At 47.3% G+C, this 12,993-nt stretch overlaps 1 protein-coding gene across 1 annotated transcript; it reads left to right on the top strand.

The window, feature by feature from the left end:
- Positions 1-974: 974 nt before the first annotated feature.
- On the top strand, positions 975-5,447 carry LOC137346010 (probable G-protein coupled receptor 139; the record flags this gene model as incomplete). The annotated part of the gene is made up of 2 exons (XM_068009311.1): positions 975-1,017; positions 4,537-5,447. Coding segments are annotated over 2 exons (954 nt in total), but the record flags the coding sequence as incomplete, so codon positions are not given.
- Between the last annotated feature and the right edge of the window lie 7,546 nt (positions 5,448-12,993).

Here is a 12,993-nt window from a genome sequence, read left to right as displayed (position 1 = left end):
ACATCCCCATTTCTGACCTTACAATGTAGGAAAGGTCATTGATGAAACAGCTGAAGATGGTTATGCCGAGGACACTACCCTGAGGAACTCCTGCAACGATGTCCTGGGACTGAGATGATGGACCTCCAACAACCACAACCATCTTCCTTTATGCTAGGAATAACTTCAACATGTGGTGAGTTTTCTCCCTGATTCCCATCGACTCCAATTTTGCTCAGAATCCTTGATGCCACACTCGGTCAAATGCTGCCTTGATGTCAATGGCAGTCACTCTCACCTCACCTCTTGAGTTCAGTTCTTTTATCCATGTTTGGACCAAGGCTGGGATGTGGTCAGGAGCTGATTGGCCCTGGGGGAACCAAAACTAAGCAGGTTATTGCTGAGAAAGTGCTGCTTGATAGCACTGTTGATGACCCCTTCCATCATTTTGCTGATGATCGAGAGTAGACTGATGGGGTGGTAATTGCCTGGGTTGGATTTGTCCTGCTTTTTATGTACAGGACATACTTGGGCAACTTTCCACATTGCCGGGCAGATGCCAGTGTTGTAGCTGTACTGGAACAGCTTGGCTACGGACGTGGCAAATTGTGGAGCGCGAGTCTTCAGTACTATTGCCGGTATATTGTCAAGGCCCACAGCCTATGCAGTATCCAGTGCCTTCAGCCATTTCTTAATTTCATGTGGAGTGAATCAGATTGGCTAAAGTCTGACATCTGTGATGCTGGGAACCTCAGGAGGAGGCCGAGATAAATCATCCACTTGACATTTCTGGCTGAAGATGGAAGCAATGCTTCAGCCTTGTCTTTTGCACTGATGTGCTGGGCTCCCCCATCATTGAGGATGGGGATATTTATGGAACCTCCTCCTTCTGTTGTTAGTTGTTTAATTGTCCATCACCATTCATGACTGGATGTGGCAGGACTGTAGAGCTTAGATCTGATCCGTTGGTTGTGGGATCGCTTAGCTCTGTGTATTACATGCTGCTTCCGCTGTTTGGCACACAAATAGGTATGCCTGGTGCTGCTCCTGGCATGTCCTCCTGCACTCTTCATTAAATCAGGGTTGGTTCCTTGACTTGATGGCAATGGTAAAGTGGTAAATGGTAAAGATATTCCTGACCATGAGGGTATAGATTGTGGTTGAGTACAATGCTGTTGCTGTTGATCAGGGCCCACTGTGCCTCAAGGATGCCCCGTTTTGCATTGCTAGATCTGTTCGAAATCTATCCCATTCAGCATGCTGGTAGTGCCACACAACATGATTTAGGGTATCCTCAATGTGAAGACGGGACTTTGTCTCCACAAGGACTGTGCGGTGGTCACTCCTACCAATACTGTCATAGACAGATGCATCTGCAGCAGGCAGATTGCTGAGGATGAGGTCAAGTATGTTTTTTCTCTCTTGTTGGTTCCCTCACCACCTGCCACAGCCCAGTCTAGTAGTTATGTCCATGAGGACTCGGTCAGTAGTGGTGCTACAAAGCAACTCTTGTTGATGGACATTGAAGTCCTCCATCCAGAGTACATTCTTGTGCCCTTGTAACCCTCAGTGCTTGTTCCAATTGGTGTTCAACATGGAGAAGCTCTGATTCATCACTGAGAGGGGGCGGTAGGTGTTAATCTGCAGCAGGTTTCCTTGCCCATGTTTGACCTAATGCCATGAGACATAATTGGCTTTCAATTCAATGTTGAGGACTCGCAGGTCAACTCCCTCCCAACTGTATACCACTGTGCCAACATCTCTGCTGGGTCTGTCATGCCTTTGGGATACAAACAGTGTGACGGGCACAGAGGGGATAACGTTCTTGAAATTTGTTCATGAGAACTTTTTTAGCCAGCATGTAGCAAGTCCAATGGGAGGGGACGCAATTCTGGATTTAGTCTTTGGTAATAAAGCTGGGCAAGTGGATGAAGTAACAGTGGGTGACGATTTTGGAGATAGTGACCATAATACATTTAGTTTTAGCATAATCATGGAAAAGGACAAAGATAGAACAGGATTAAACATTCTAAATTGGGGGAAGGCAAATTTTACGAAATTGATAGGTGACCTGGTGAAAGTGGACTGGATACAAGGAATCCACTGGCAAACCAGTGGGAGGCATTCAAAAGCGAGATACTCCAGACACAGTGTAGGCATGTCCTCACAAAGATAATGGGTGGTACTGTCAAATCTTGAGCCCCCGGTTATCTACAAGCTTACAGGGTAAGTTAAAGCAGAAAAAGAAAGCTAATGACAATCAAAAAAATTGTAATACTTTGGAAAGCCTGGAGGAGGAGAAAGTGCAGGGGTGAAGTAAAAAAGGAAATTAGAAAAGCAAAGAGAGGACATGAAAAATTATTAGCAGGTATAATCAAGGAAAACCTGAAGATGTTTTACCAGCACATTAAGAGCAAGAGGATAACTAAGAAAGGTTAGGGCCGATCAGAGATATACAAGGGAACTTATGCGTGGATGTAGAAGATGTGGGCAGGCCCTTAATGAGTTTTTTGTCTCTGTCTTCACAAAGGAGAGGGTTGATGCAGACATTGTAGTTAAAGAGGAGGAGTATGAAATTTTAGACAGGATAAGCAAAATGAGAGTGGAAGTACAAGAGGGTCTGGCATCCTTGAAAGTGGATAAATCACTAGGGCCGGATGGATTGCATCCTAGGTTGTTAAATGAAGCCAGAGAGGAAATAGCGGATGCGCTGAGGATCATTTTCAAATCCTCACTAGGTACAGGCGAGGTACCAGACGATTGGAGGTCTGCCCACTTTGCACCATTGTTTAAAAAGGGTGCGAGGGATCAGCCAAATAATTACAGGCCAGTCAGTCTGACCTCGCTGGTGGGTAAATGGTTAAAATCAATTCAGAGGTACATAATAAACTACCACATAGAAAGGCACAGGTTAATTAGGGATAGTCAGAATGGATTTCTTAGCGGTAGGTCATGTCTTACGAAGTAAATTGAGTTTTTTGAGGAAGTAACAAGGATGATTGATGTGGATAGTGCAGAGGATGTGGTCTACATGGATTCTAGTAAGGCATTTGACAAGACCTGCATGGCAGACTGGTAGGTAAAATGAAAGCCCATGGGATATGGTGGAATGGGGCAGCTTATATCCAGAATTGGCTCAAGGATAGGAAACAAAGGGTAGTAGTAAACAGATGTTTTTGCAAATGGAAAGCTGTTTCCAGTGGTGTTCCACAGGGCTCAGTGCTTGGTCCCTTGCTCTTTGTGGTATATATTAATGATTTGGACTAAAATGTGGGAGGCATGATTGAGAAATTTGCTGATGACATAAAAATTGGCCAAAGAGTGGATAGTGAAGATAGCTGTTGACTCCAGAATGATATAAATGGTTTTATTGGGTTGGCAGAAAAGTGGCAAATGGAATTCAATCCAGAGAAGTGTGAGGTATTGCATTTGGGGAGGGCAAATAAAGCGAAGGAATACACAATAAACAGGAGGATACAGAGAGGGGTAGAAGAAGTGAGAGACCTTGGAGTGCATGTCCACAGGTCCTTGAAGGTGGCAAGACAGGTAGATAGAGTGGTGAAGAAGGCACATGGAATGCTTTCCTTTATTGGCCAAGGTATAGAATACAAAAGCAGGGATGTAATGCTGGAACAGTATAAAACGCTGGTTAGGCCACAGCTGGAGTATTGCGTACAGTTGTGTTCACCACATTACAGGAAGGACAGAATTGCTCTGGAAAGAGTACAGAGGAGATTTACAAGAATGTTACCAGTGCTTGAAAGTTGCAGCTATGAGGAAAGATTGGATAGGCTAGGGTTGTTTTCCTTAGAACAGAGGAGGCCAAGGGGTGACTTAATTAAGATATGAAAAATTATGAGGGGCCTAGATAGAGTAGACAGGAAGGACCTCTTTCCCCTAGCGGAGAGGTCAATTACCTGGGGACACAGATTTAAGGTGATTGGGGGAAGGATTGGAGAGGAAATGAGGAAAAACATTTGTAGCCAGAGGGTGGTGGGTGTCAGGAATTTACTTCCAGGAATGGTGGTGGAGGCAGAAACCCTCGATTCTTTTAAAAGGTACCTGGACATGCACCTGAAGTGCTGTAACCTGCAAGCTATGGACCAGGTGCTGGAAGGTGGGATTAGATTAGGGACTAGTTTGTTCGGCTGGCACGGACATGACTGGCTGAATGGCCTCCTTCTGTGCTGCACTTTTTCTCTGGTTCTCCGGTTTAAGTGGGCAGCTCGGAGTTTAAACAGGGAAACCAGGCCGATCCAAGTTAAAACTGTTAAACAGATTTAATCAGAGACTTCCAGCCTCATTGAAATATTTAAATTACCAACTCGCCCCCTGGGAGCGGTTGTCTGTCCGTCCCCTTTCCCAACTTCATTAAACCCAGAAGTGGGCAGGTCGGAGGTCAGTTGGGGTCCAGGTTGAGATTTTAAAATTTACTCCTCTGACCTGCCTCCAATCGCCCTGTTTTTGGTACTAAAATCCTGCCCTTACTGTCTGGGTCAGACACGGAGAATGTTTGATCAGTAATTTCCAGTCTCTTTTCCTTTCTCTCTCTTACAGTTAATTTACTGGCGATTGTGATCCTGTCCCGGGGAAAGTGCGGCCTCTCCACCTGCACCACTCGCTACCTGGTGGCCATGGCAACGGCAGATCTACTGGTCATTATCACTGGGGTCATACTGTGGCAGATCAGTTATTATTATTTCCAGGGATCTTTCCTGTACATCACCCCTGTATGTAGTGTTATCAGGGTCCTTAGTTTTGCAGCCATAGACTGTTCTGTCTGGTTCACCGTCACTTTCACCTTTGATCGATTTGTGGCCATTTGTTGCCAGAAGCTGAAAACTAAATATTGCACCAAGAAAACAGCGGCAGTGGTTCTAGCAACAACCTGCATTCTGTTCTGTTTAAAAAATGTTCCCTTCTACTTTACATATGAACCTGGAGAGATAATCGACAATGTACCGTGGTTCTGTAATACGAAGCCAAGCTCTTATACTGATCCTGGATGGGTGGGATATGACAGGTTTGAAATGATTTTAACCCCATTGATCCCATTTGCTTTAATTCTGTTGCTCAACTCTCTGACAGTCAGACACATTTTAGTGGCCAGTCGAGTTCGTAAGGGACTGAGGTGTCAGAGCAAGGGAGAGAATCGCAGTGACCCAGAGATGGAGAGCAGAAGGAAGTCAGTGATTTTACTCTTCACCATATCCGGCAACTTCATACTTCTGTGGTTGGTGTATGTTACAGAATTCTTTTATTATAACATTACAGGAACAGAACACAGGGATTACACCGATTCTGAATATATATTTCAACAAATCGGATGGATGCTATTGAATTTAAGTTGTTGCACAAACACATTTATTTATGGGGCAACTCAGTCCAAGTTCAGAGAGCAGGTCAAGAGTGCGGTGAAATATCCAGTTAAATCAATTATTCATTTAATGAATAAACAAAACAACTGAGAGCAGCTCAGTGGCGGGTCCCAGTGCTTCCAGTTCATGAATGGAATATTTATCCCCACTAGGAAAGAAGTCACCTTCAGCTGGATGACCCGGGTGTGGCGGCCACACACACCAAAGAGCAGCGGAATGGCAGGCAAGAGGTGACTTTTGGAGGAGCGGACAGAAGGGCGCAGGAGTGGTTTCAGAGCATCCCCTGCAGGACAGGTGGGAAACAGCAGCCAAAGTCTGGCCTCCACCTCCACTGGTTCCATTTTCAGCTCCTCACATCTGCTCAGAAAATAAAACCTGTTTTTATAAAAAGCAAAATGCTACAGATGCTGGAAATCGTCTCATGACAGCTGATTATTATTACTACCGTTTCTTTCCCTCTCTCCCTCACCCCAAGTCAGTCGGTGGTGTTGGTGGGGATCGTGAGGAGATTCAGCAGATGCCAGAATTGGAGGACCACAGAGATCTCAAAGGATTGTCGGGGCTGCAGGAGGTTACAGTGATAGGGAGGAGTGTAGGGTCTGGAGGACAGTCTATGAAAGACCCTGAATACATACTGCAGGATAATTCCCCCACTCACCAGATTCTGTGAAGGATCATGAATGCATACTGCAGGATAATCCCCCCACTCACCAGGGTCTGTGAAAGACCCTGAATACATACTGCAGGATAATCTCCCCACTCACCAGAGTCTCTGAAAGACCATGAATATATACTGCAGGATAATCCCCCCCCACTCACCAGGGTCTGTGAACGACCCTGAATATATACTGCAGAATAATCCCCTCACTCACCATGGTCTGTGAACGACCCTGAATATATACTGCAGGATAATCCCCCCACTCACCAGGGTCTGTGAAAGACCCTGAATATATACTGCAGGATAATCCCCCCACTAAACAGTGTCTGTGAAAGACCCTGAATACATACTGCAGGATAATCCCCTCACTCACCAGGGTCTGTGAAAGACCCTGAATACATACTGCAGGATAATCCCCCCACTCACACATGTCTGTGAAAGACACTGAAAAGAGACTGCAGGATAATCACCCCACTCATCCGGGTCTGTGAAAGACCCTGAATACATACTGCAGGATAATCCCCCCCAAAAAACCGGGTCTGTGAAAGATCCTGAATACATACTGCAGGATAATCCCCCCACTCACCTGGGTCTGTGAAAGACCCGGAATAAATACTGCAGGATAAGGTCCCCACTCCCCTGGTTCTGTGAAAGACACTGAATACATACAGCAGGATAATCCTACCATTCATCCGGGTCTGTGAAAGACCCTGAATATATACTGCAGGATAATCTCCCCACTTACCAGGGTCTGTGAAAGACCCTTAATACATACTGCAGGATAATCCCCCCACTCACACAGGTCTGTGAAAGACCCTGAATACAGAATGCAGGATAATCCCCCACACTCACCAGGGTCTGTGAAATACCCTGAATAAATACTGCAGGATAATCCCCCCACTCATCCGGGTCTGTGAAAGACCCTGAATACATACTGCAGGATAATCTCCCCACTCCCCTGGGTCTGTGAAAGACACTGTATATATACTGTAGGATAATCCCCCCCCCCGCCCCCCGCCCCCCCACTCACCAGGGGCTGTGAAAGACCCTGAATACATACTGCAGAATAATCCCCTCACTCACCATGGTCTGTGAAAGACCCTGAAAACATACTGCAGGATAATCCCCCCACTCACACAGGTCTGTGAAAGACCCTGAATACATACTGCAGAATAATCCCCTCACTCACCATGGTCTGTGAAAGACCCTGAATACATACTGCAGGATAATACCCCCACTCACCAGGGTCTGTGAAAGATCCTTAATATATACTGCAGGATAATCCCCCCACTCAACCGGGTCTGTGAAAGACCCTGAATACAGACTGCAGGATAATCCCCCCACTCACACAGGTCTGTGAAAGACCCTGAATGCAGAATGCAGGATAATCCCCGCCACTCACCAGGGTCTGTGACAGACCCTGAATAAATACTGCAGGATAATCCCCCCACTCCCCTGGTTCTGTGAGAGACACTGAATACATACTGCAGGATAATCTCCCCACTTACGAGGGTCTGTGAAAGACCCTTAATACATACTGCAGGATAATCCCCCCACTCATCCGGGTCTGTGAAAGACACTGAATACATACAGCAGGATAATCCCCCCACTCATTCGGGTCTGTGAAAGACCCTGAATACATACTGCAGGATAATATCCCCACTCACCAGGGTCTGTGAAAGACCCTTAATACATACTGCAGGATAATCCCCCCACTCATCCGGGCCTGTGAAAGACCCTTAATACATACTGCAGGATAATCCCCCCACTCATCCGGGTCTGTGAAAGACCCTGAATACATACTGCAGGATAATCCCCCCCACTCACCAGGGTCTGTGAAAAACCCTGAATACATACTGCAGGATAATCCCCCCACTCATCCGGGTCTGTGAAAGACCCTGAATACATACTGCAGGATAATCCCCCCACTCACACAGGTCTGTGAAAGACCCTGAATACAGAATGCAGGATAATCCCCCACACTCACCAGGGTCTGTGAAAGACCCTGAATACATACTGCATGATAATCCCCCCACTCACACAGGTCTGTGAAAGACCCTGAATACAGAATGCAGGATAATCCCCCACACTCACCAGGGTCTGTGAAAGACCCTGAATACATACTGCAGGATAATCCCCTCACTCACCAGGGTCTGTGAAAGACCCGGAATAAATACTGCAGGATAAGCTCCCCACTCCCCTGGTTCTGTGAAAGACACTGAATACATACAGCAGGATAATCCCCCCACTCACACAGGTCTGTGAAAGACCCTGAATACAGAATGCAGGATAATCCCCCACACTCACCAGGGTCTGTGAAAGACCCTGAATACATACTGCAGGAAAATCTCCCCACTCACCAGGGTCTGTGAAAGACCCTGAATACATACTGCAGGATAATCCCCCCACTCACACAGGTCTGTGAAAGACCCTGAATACAGAATGCAGGATAATCCCCCACACTCACCAGGGTCTGTGAAATACCCTGAATAAATACTGCAGGATAATCCCCCCACTCATCCGGGTCTGTGAAAGACCCTGAATACATACTGCAGGATAATCTCCCCACTCCCCTGGGTCTGTGAAAGACACTGTATATATACTGTAGGATAATCCCCCCCCCCACTCACCAGGGTCTGTGAAAGACCCTGAATACATACTGCAGGATAATCTCCCCACTCACACAGGTCGGTGAAAGACCCTGAATACATACTGCAGGATAATCTCCCCACTCACACAGGTCTGTGAAAGACCCTGAATACATACTGCAGGATAATCTCCCCACTCACACAGGTCTGTGAAAGACCCTGAATACATACTGCAGGATAATCTCCCCACTCCCCTGGGTCTGTGAAAGACACTGTATAAATACTGCAGGATAATCCCCCACCCCCCCCCACCCCCCCACTCACCAGGGTCTGTGAAAGACCCTGAATACATACTGCAGGATAATCTCCCCACTCACACAGGTCTGTGAAAGACCCTGAATACATATTGCAGGATAATAACCCCACTCACCAGGGTCTGTGAAAGACCCTGAATACATACTGCAGGATAATCCCCCCACTCATCCGGGTCTGTGAAAGACCCTGAATATATACAGCAGGATAATCTCCCCACATACCAGGGTCTGTGAAAGACCCTTAATACATACTGCAGGATAATCCCCCCACTCAACCGGGTCTGTGAAGGACCCTGAATATACACAGCAGGATAATCTCCCCACTCCCCTGGGTCTGTGAAAGACACTGTATATATACTGTAGGATAATCCCCCACCCCCCCCCCCCACCCCCCCCACCCACTCACCAGGGTCTGTGAAAGACCCTGAATACATACTGCAGGATAATCTCCCCACTCACACAGGTCTGTGAAAGACCCTGAATACATACTGCAGGATAATCCCCCCCACCCCCCCACTCACCAGGGTCTGTGAAAGACCCTGAATACATACTGCAGGATAATCTCCCCACTCACACAGGTCTGTGAAAGACCCTGAATACATACTGCAGGATAATCTCCCCACTCACACAGGTCTGTGAAAGACCCTGAATACATACTGCAGGATAATCCCCCCACTTATCCGGGTCTGTGAAAGACCCTGAATATATACAGCAGGATAATCTCCCCACTTACCAGGGTCTGTGAAAGACCCTTAATACATACTGCAGGATAATCCCCCCACTCAACCGGGTCTGTGAAAGACCCTGAATACAGACTGCAGGATAATCCCCCCACTCATCCGGCTCTGTGAAAGACCCTGAATATACACAGCAGGATAATCTCCCCACTTACCAGGGTCTGTGAAAGACCCTTAATACATACTGCAGGATAATCCCCCCACTCACACAGGTCTGTGAAAGACCCTGAATGCAGAATGCAGGATAATCCCCCCCACTCATCCGGGTCTGTGAAAGACCCTGAATACATACTGCAGGATAATCTCCCCACTTACGAGGGTCTGTGAAAGACCCTTAATACATACTGCAGGATAATCCCCCTACTCACCAGGGTCTGTGAAGGATCCTGAATACATACTGCAGGATAATCTCCCCATTTACGAGGGTCTGTGAAAGACCCTTAATACATACTGCAGGATAATCTCCCCACTCACCAGGGTCTGTGAAAGACCCTTAATACATACTGAAGGATAATCCCCCCACTCATCCGGGTCTGTGAAAGACCCTGAATACATACTGCAGGATAAACCACCCCACTCACCATGGTCTGTGAAAGACCCTGAATACATACTGCAGGATAATCCCCCCACTCACACAGGTCTGTGAAAGACCCTGAATACAGAATGCAGGATAATCCCCCCACTCACCAGGGTCTGTGAAAGACCCTGAATAAAAACTGCAGGATAATCTCCCCACTCATCCGGGTCTGTGAAAGACACTGTATATATACTGTAGGATAATCCTCCCGCCCCCTCCCCCACTCACCATGGTCTGTGAAAGACCCTGAATACATACTGCAGAATAATCCCCCCACTCACCATGGTCTGTGAAAGACACTGAATACATACTGCAGGATAATCCCCCCACTCACACAGGTCTGTGAAAGACCCTGAATACATACTGCAGGATAATCTCCCCACTCACACAGGTCTGTGAAAGACCCTGAATACATACTGCAGGATAATCCCCCCACTTACCAAGGGTCTGTGAAAGACCCTTAATACATACTGCAGGATAATCCCCCCACTCACACAGGTCTGTGAAAGACCCTGAATACAGAATGCAGGATAATCCCCCCACTCAACCGGGTCTGTGAAAGACCCTGAATACAGAATGCAGGATAATCTCCCCACTCAACCGGGTCTGTGAAAGACCCTTAATACATACTGCAGGATAATCTCCCCACTTACCAGGGTCTGTGAAAGACCCTTAATACATACTGCAGGATAATCCCCCCACTCACCTGGGTCTGTGAAAGACCCTGAATACAGACTGCAGGATAATCCCCCCACTCACCTGGGTCTGTGAAAGACCCTGAATACATACTGCAGAATAATCCCCTCACTCACCATGGTTTGTGAAAGACCCTGAATACATACTGCAGGATAATCCCCCCACTCACCCGGGTCTGTGAAAGACCCTGAATACATACTGCAGGATAATCCCCCCACTCACCAGGGTCTGTGAAAGACCCTGAATACATACGGCAGGATAATCCCCCCACTCACCAGGGTCTGTGAAAGACCCTGAATACATACGGCAGGATAATCCCCCTCACTCACCATGGTCTGTGAAAGACCCTGAATACATACTGCAGGATAATCCCCCCACTCACCAGGGGCTGTGAAAGACCCTGAATACATACGGCAGGATAATCCCCCCACTCACCAGGGTCTGTGAAAGACCCTGAATACATACGGCAGGATAATCCCCCCACTCACCATGGTCTGTGAAAGACCCTGAATACATACTGCAGGATAATCCCCCCACACAACAGGGTCTGTGAAAGACCCTGAATGCGTACTGCAGGATAATCCCCCCACTCACCAGGGTCTGTGAAAGCTCCTGAATACATACGGCAGGATAATCCCCCCACTCACCATGGTCTGTGAAAGACCCTGAATACATACTGCAGGATAATCCCCCCCACACAACAGGGTCTGTGAAAGACCCTGAATACGTAATGCAGGATAATCCCCCCACTCACCAGGGTCTGTGAAAGCTCCTGAATACAGACTGCAGGATAATACCCCCACTCACCAGGGTCTGTGAAAGACCCTGAATACATACTGCAGGATAATCCCCCCACTCACCAGGGTCTGTGAAAGACCCTGAATACATACTGCAGGATAATCCCCTCACTCATCAGGGTCTGTGAAAGACCCTGAATACATACTGCAGGATAATCCCCTCACTCACCAGGGTCTGTGAAAGAGCCTGAATACATACTGCAGGATAATCCCCCCACTCACCCGGGTCTGTGAAAGACCCTGAATACATACTGCAGGATAATCCCCCCACTCACCAGGTCTGTGAAAGACCATGAATACAGAATGCAGGATAATCCCCCACACTCACCACTCACCAGGGTCTGTGAAAGACCCTGAATACATACTGCAGGATAATCTCCCCACTCACACAGGTCTGTGAAAGACCCTGAATACATACTGCAGGATAATCTCCCCATTCACACAGGTCTGTGAAAGACCCTGAATACATACTGCAGGATAATCCCCCCACTTATCCGGGTCTGTGAAAGACCCTGAATATATACAGCAGGATAATCTCCCCACTTACCAGGGTCTGTGAAAGACCCTTAATACATACTGCAGGATAATCCCCCCACTCAACCGGGTCTGTGAAAGACCCTGAATACAGACTGCAGGATAATCCCCCCACTCATCCGGCTCAGTGAAAGACCCTGAATATACACAGCAGGATAATCTCCCCACTTACCAGGGTCTGTGAAAGACCCTTAATACATACTGCAGGATAATCCCCCTACTCACCAGGGTCTGTGAAGGATCCTGAATACATACTGCAGGATAATCTCCCCATTTACGAGGGTCTGTGAAAGACCCTTAATACATACTGCAGGATAATCTCCCCACTCACCAGGGTCTGTGAAAGACCCTTAATACATACTGAAGGATAATCCCCCCACTCATCCGGGTCTGTGAAAGACCCTGAATACATACTGCAGGATAATCCCCCCCACTCACCATGGTCTGTGAAAGACCCTGAATACATACTGCAGGATAATCCCCCCACTCACACAGGTCTGTGAAAGACCCTGAATACAGAATGCAGGATAATCCCCCCACTCACCAGGGTCTGTGAAAGACCCTGAATAAAAACTGCAGGATAATCTCCCCACTCATCCGGGTCTGTGAAAGACACTGTATATATACTGTAGGATAATCCTCCCGCCCCCTCCCCCACTCACCATGGTCTGTGAAAGACCCTGAATACATACTGCAGAATAATCCCCCCACTCACCATGGTCTGTGAAAGACCCT

The sequence above is a fragment of the Heterodontus francisci genome, chromosome 29 (assembly GCF_036365525.1).
Source record: "Heterodontus francisci isolate sHetFra1 chromosome 29, sHetFra1.hap1, whole genome shotgun sequence".
Taxonomy (NCBI): Eukaryota; Metazoa; Chordata; class Chondrichthyes; order Heterodontiformes; family Heterodontidae; genus Heterodontus; species Heterodontus francisci.
The sequence above is the reverse complement of the archived record's forward strand: the minus strand, read 5'-3'. Positions and strand labels throughout refer to the sequence as shown.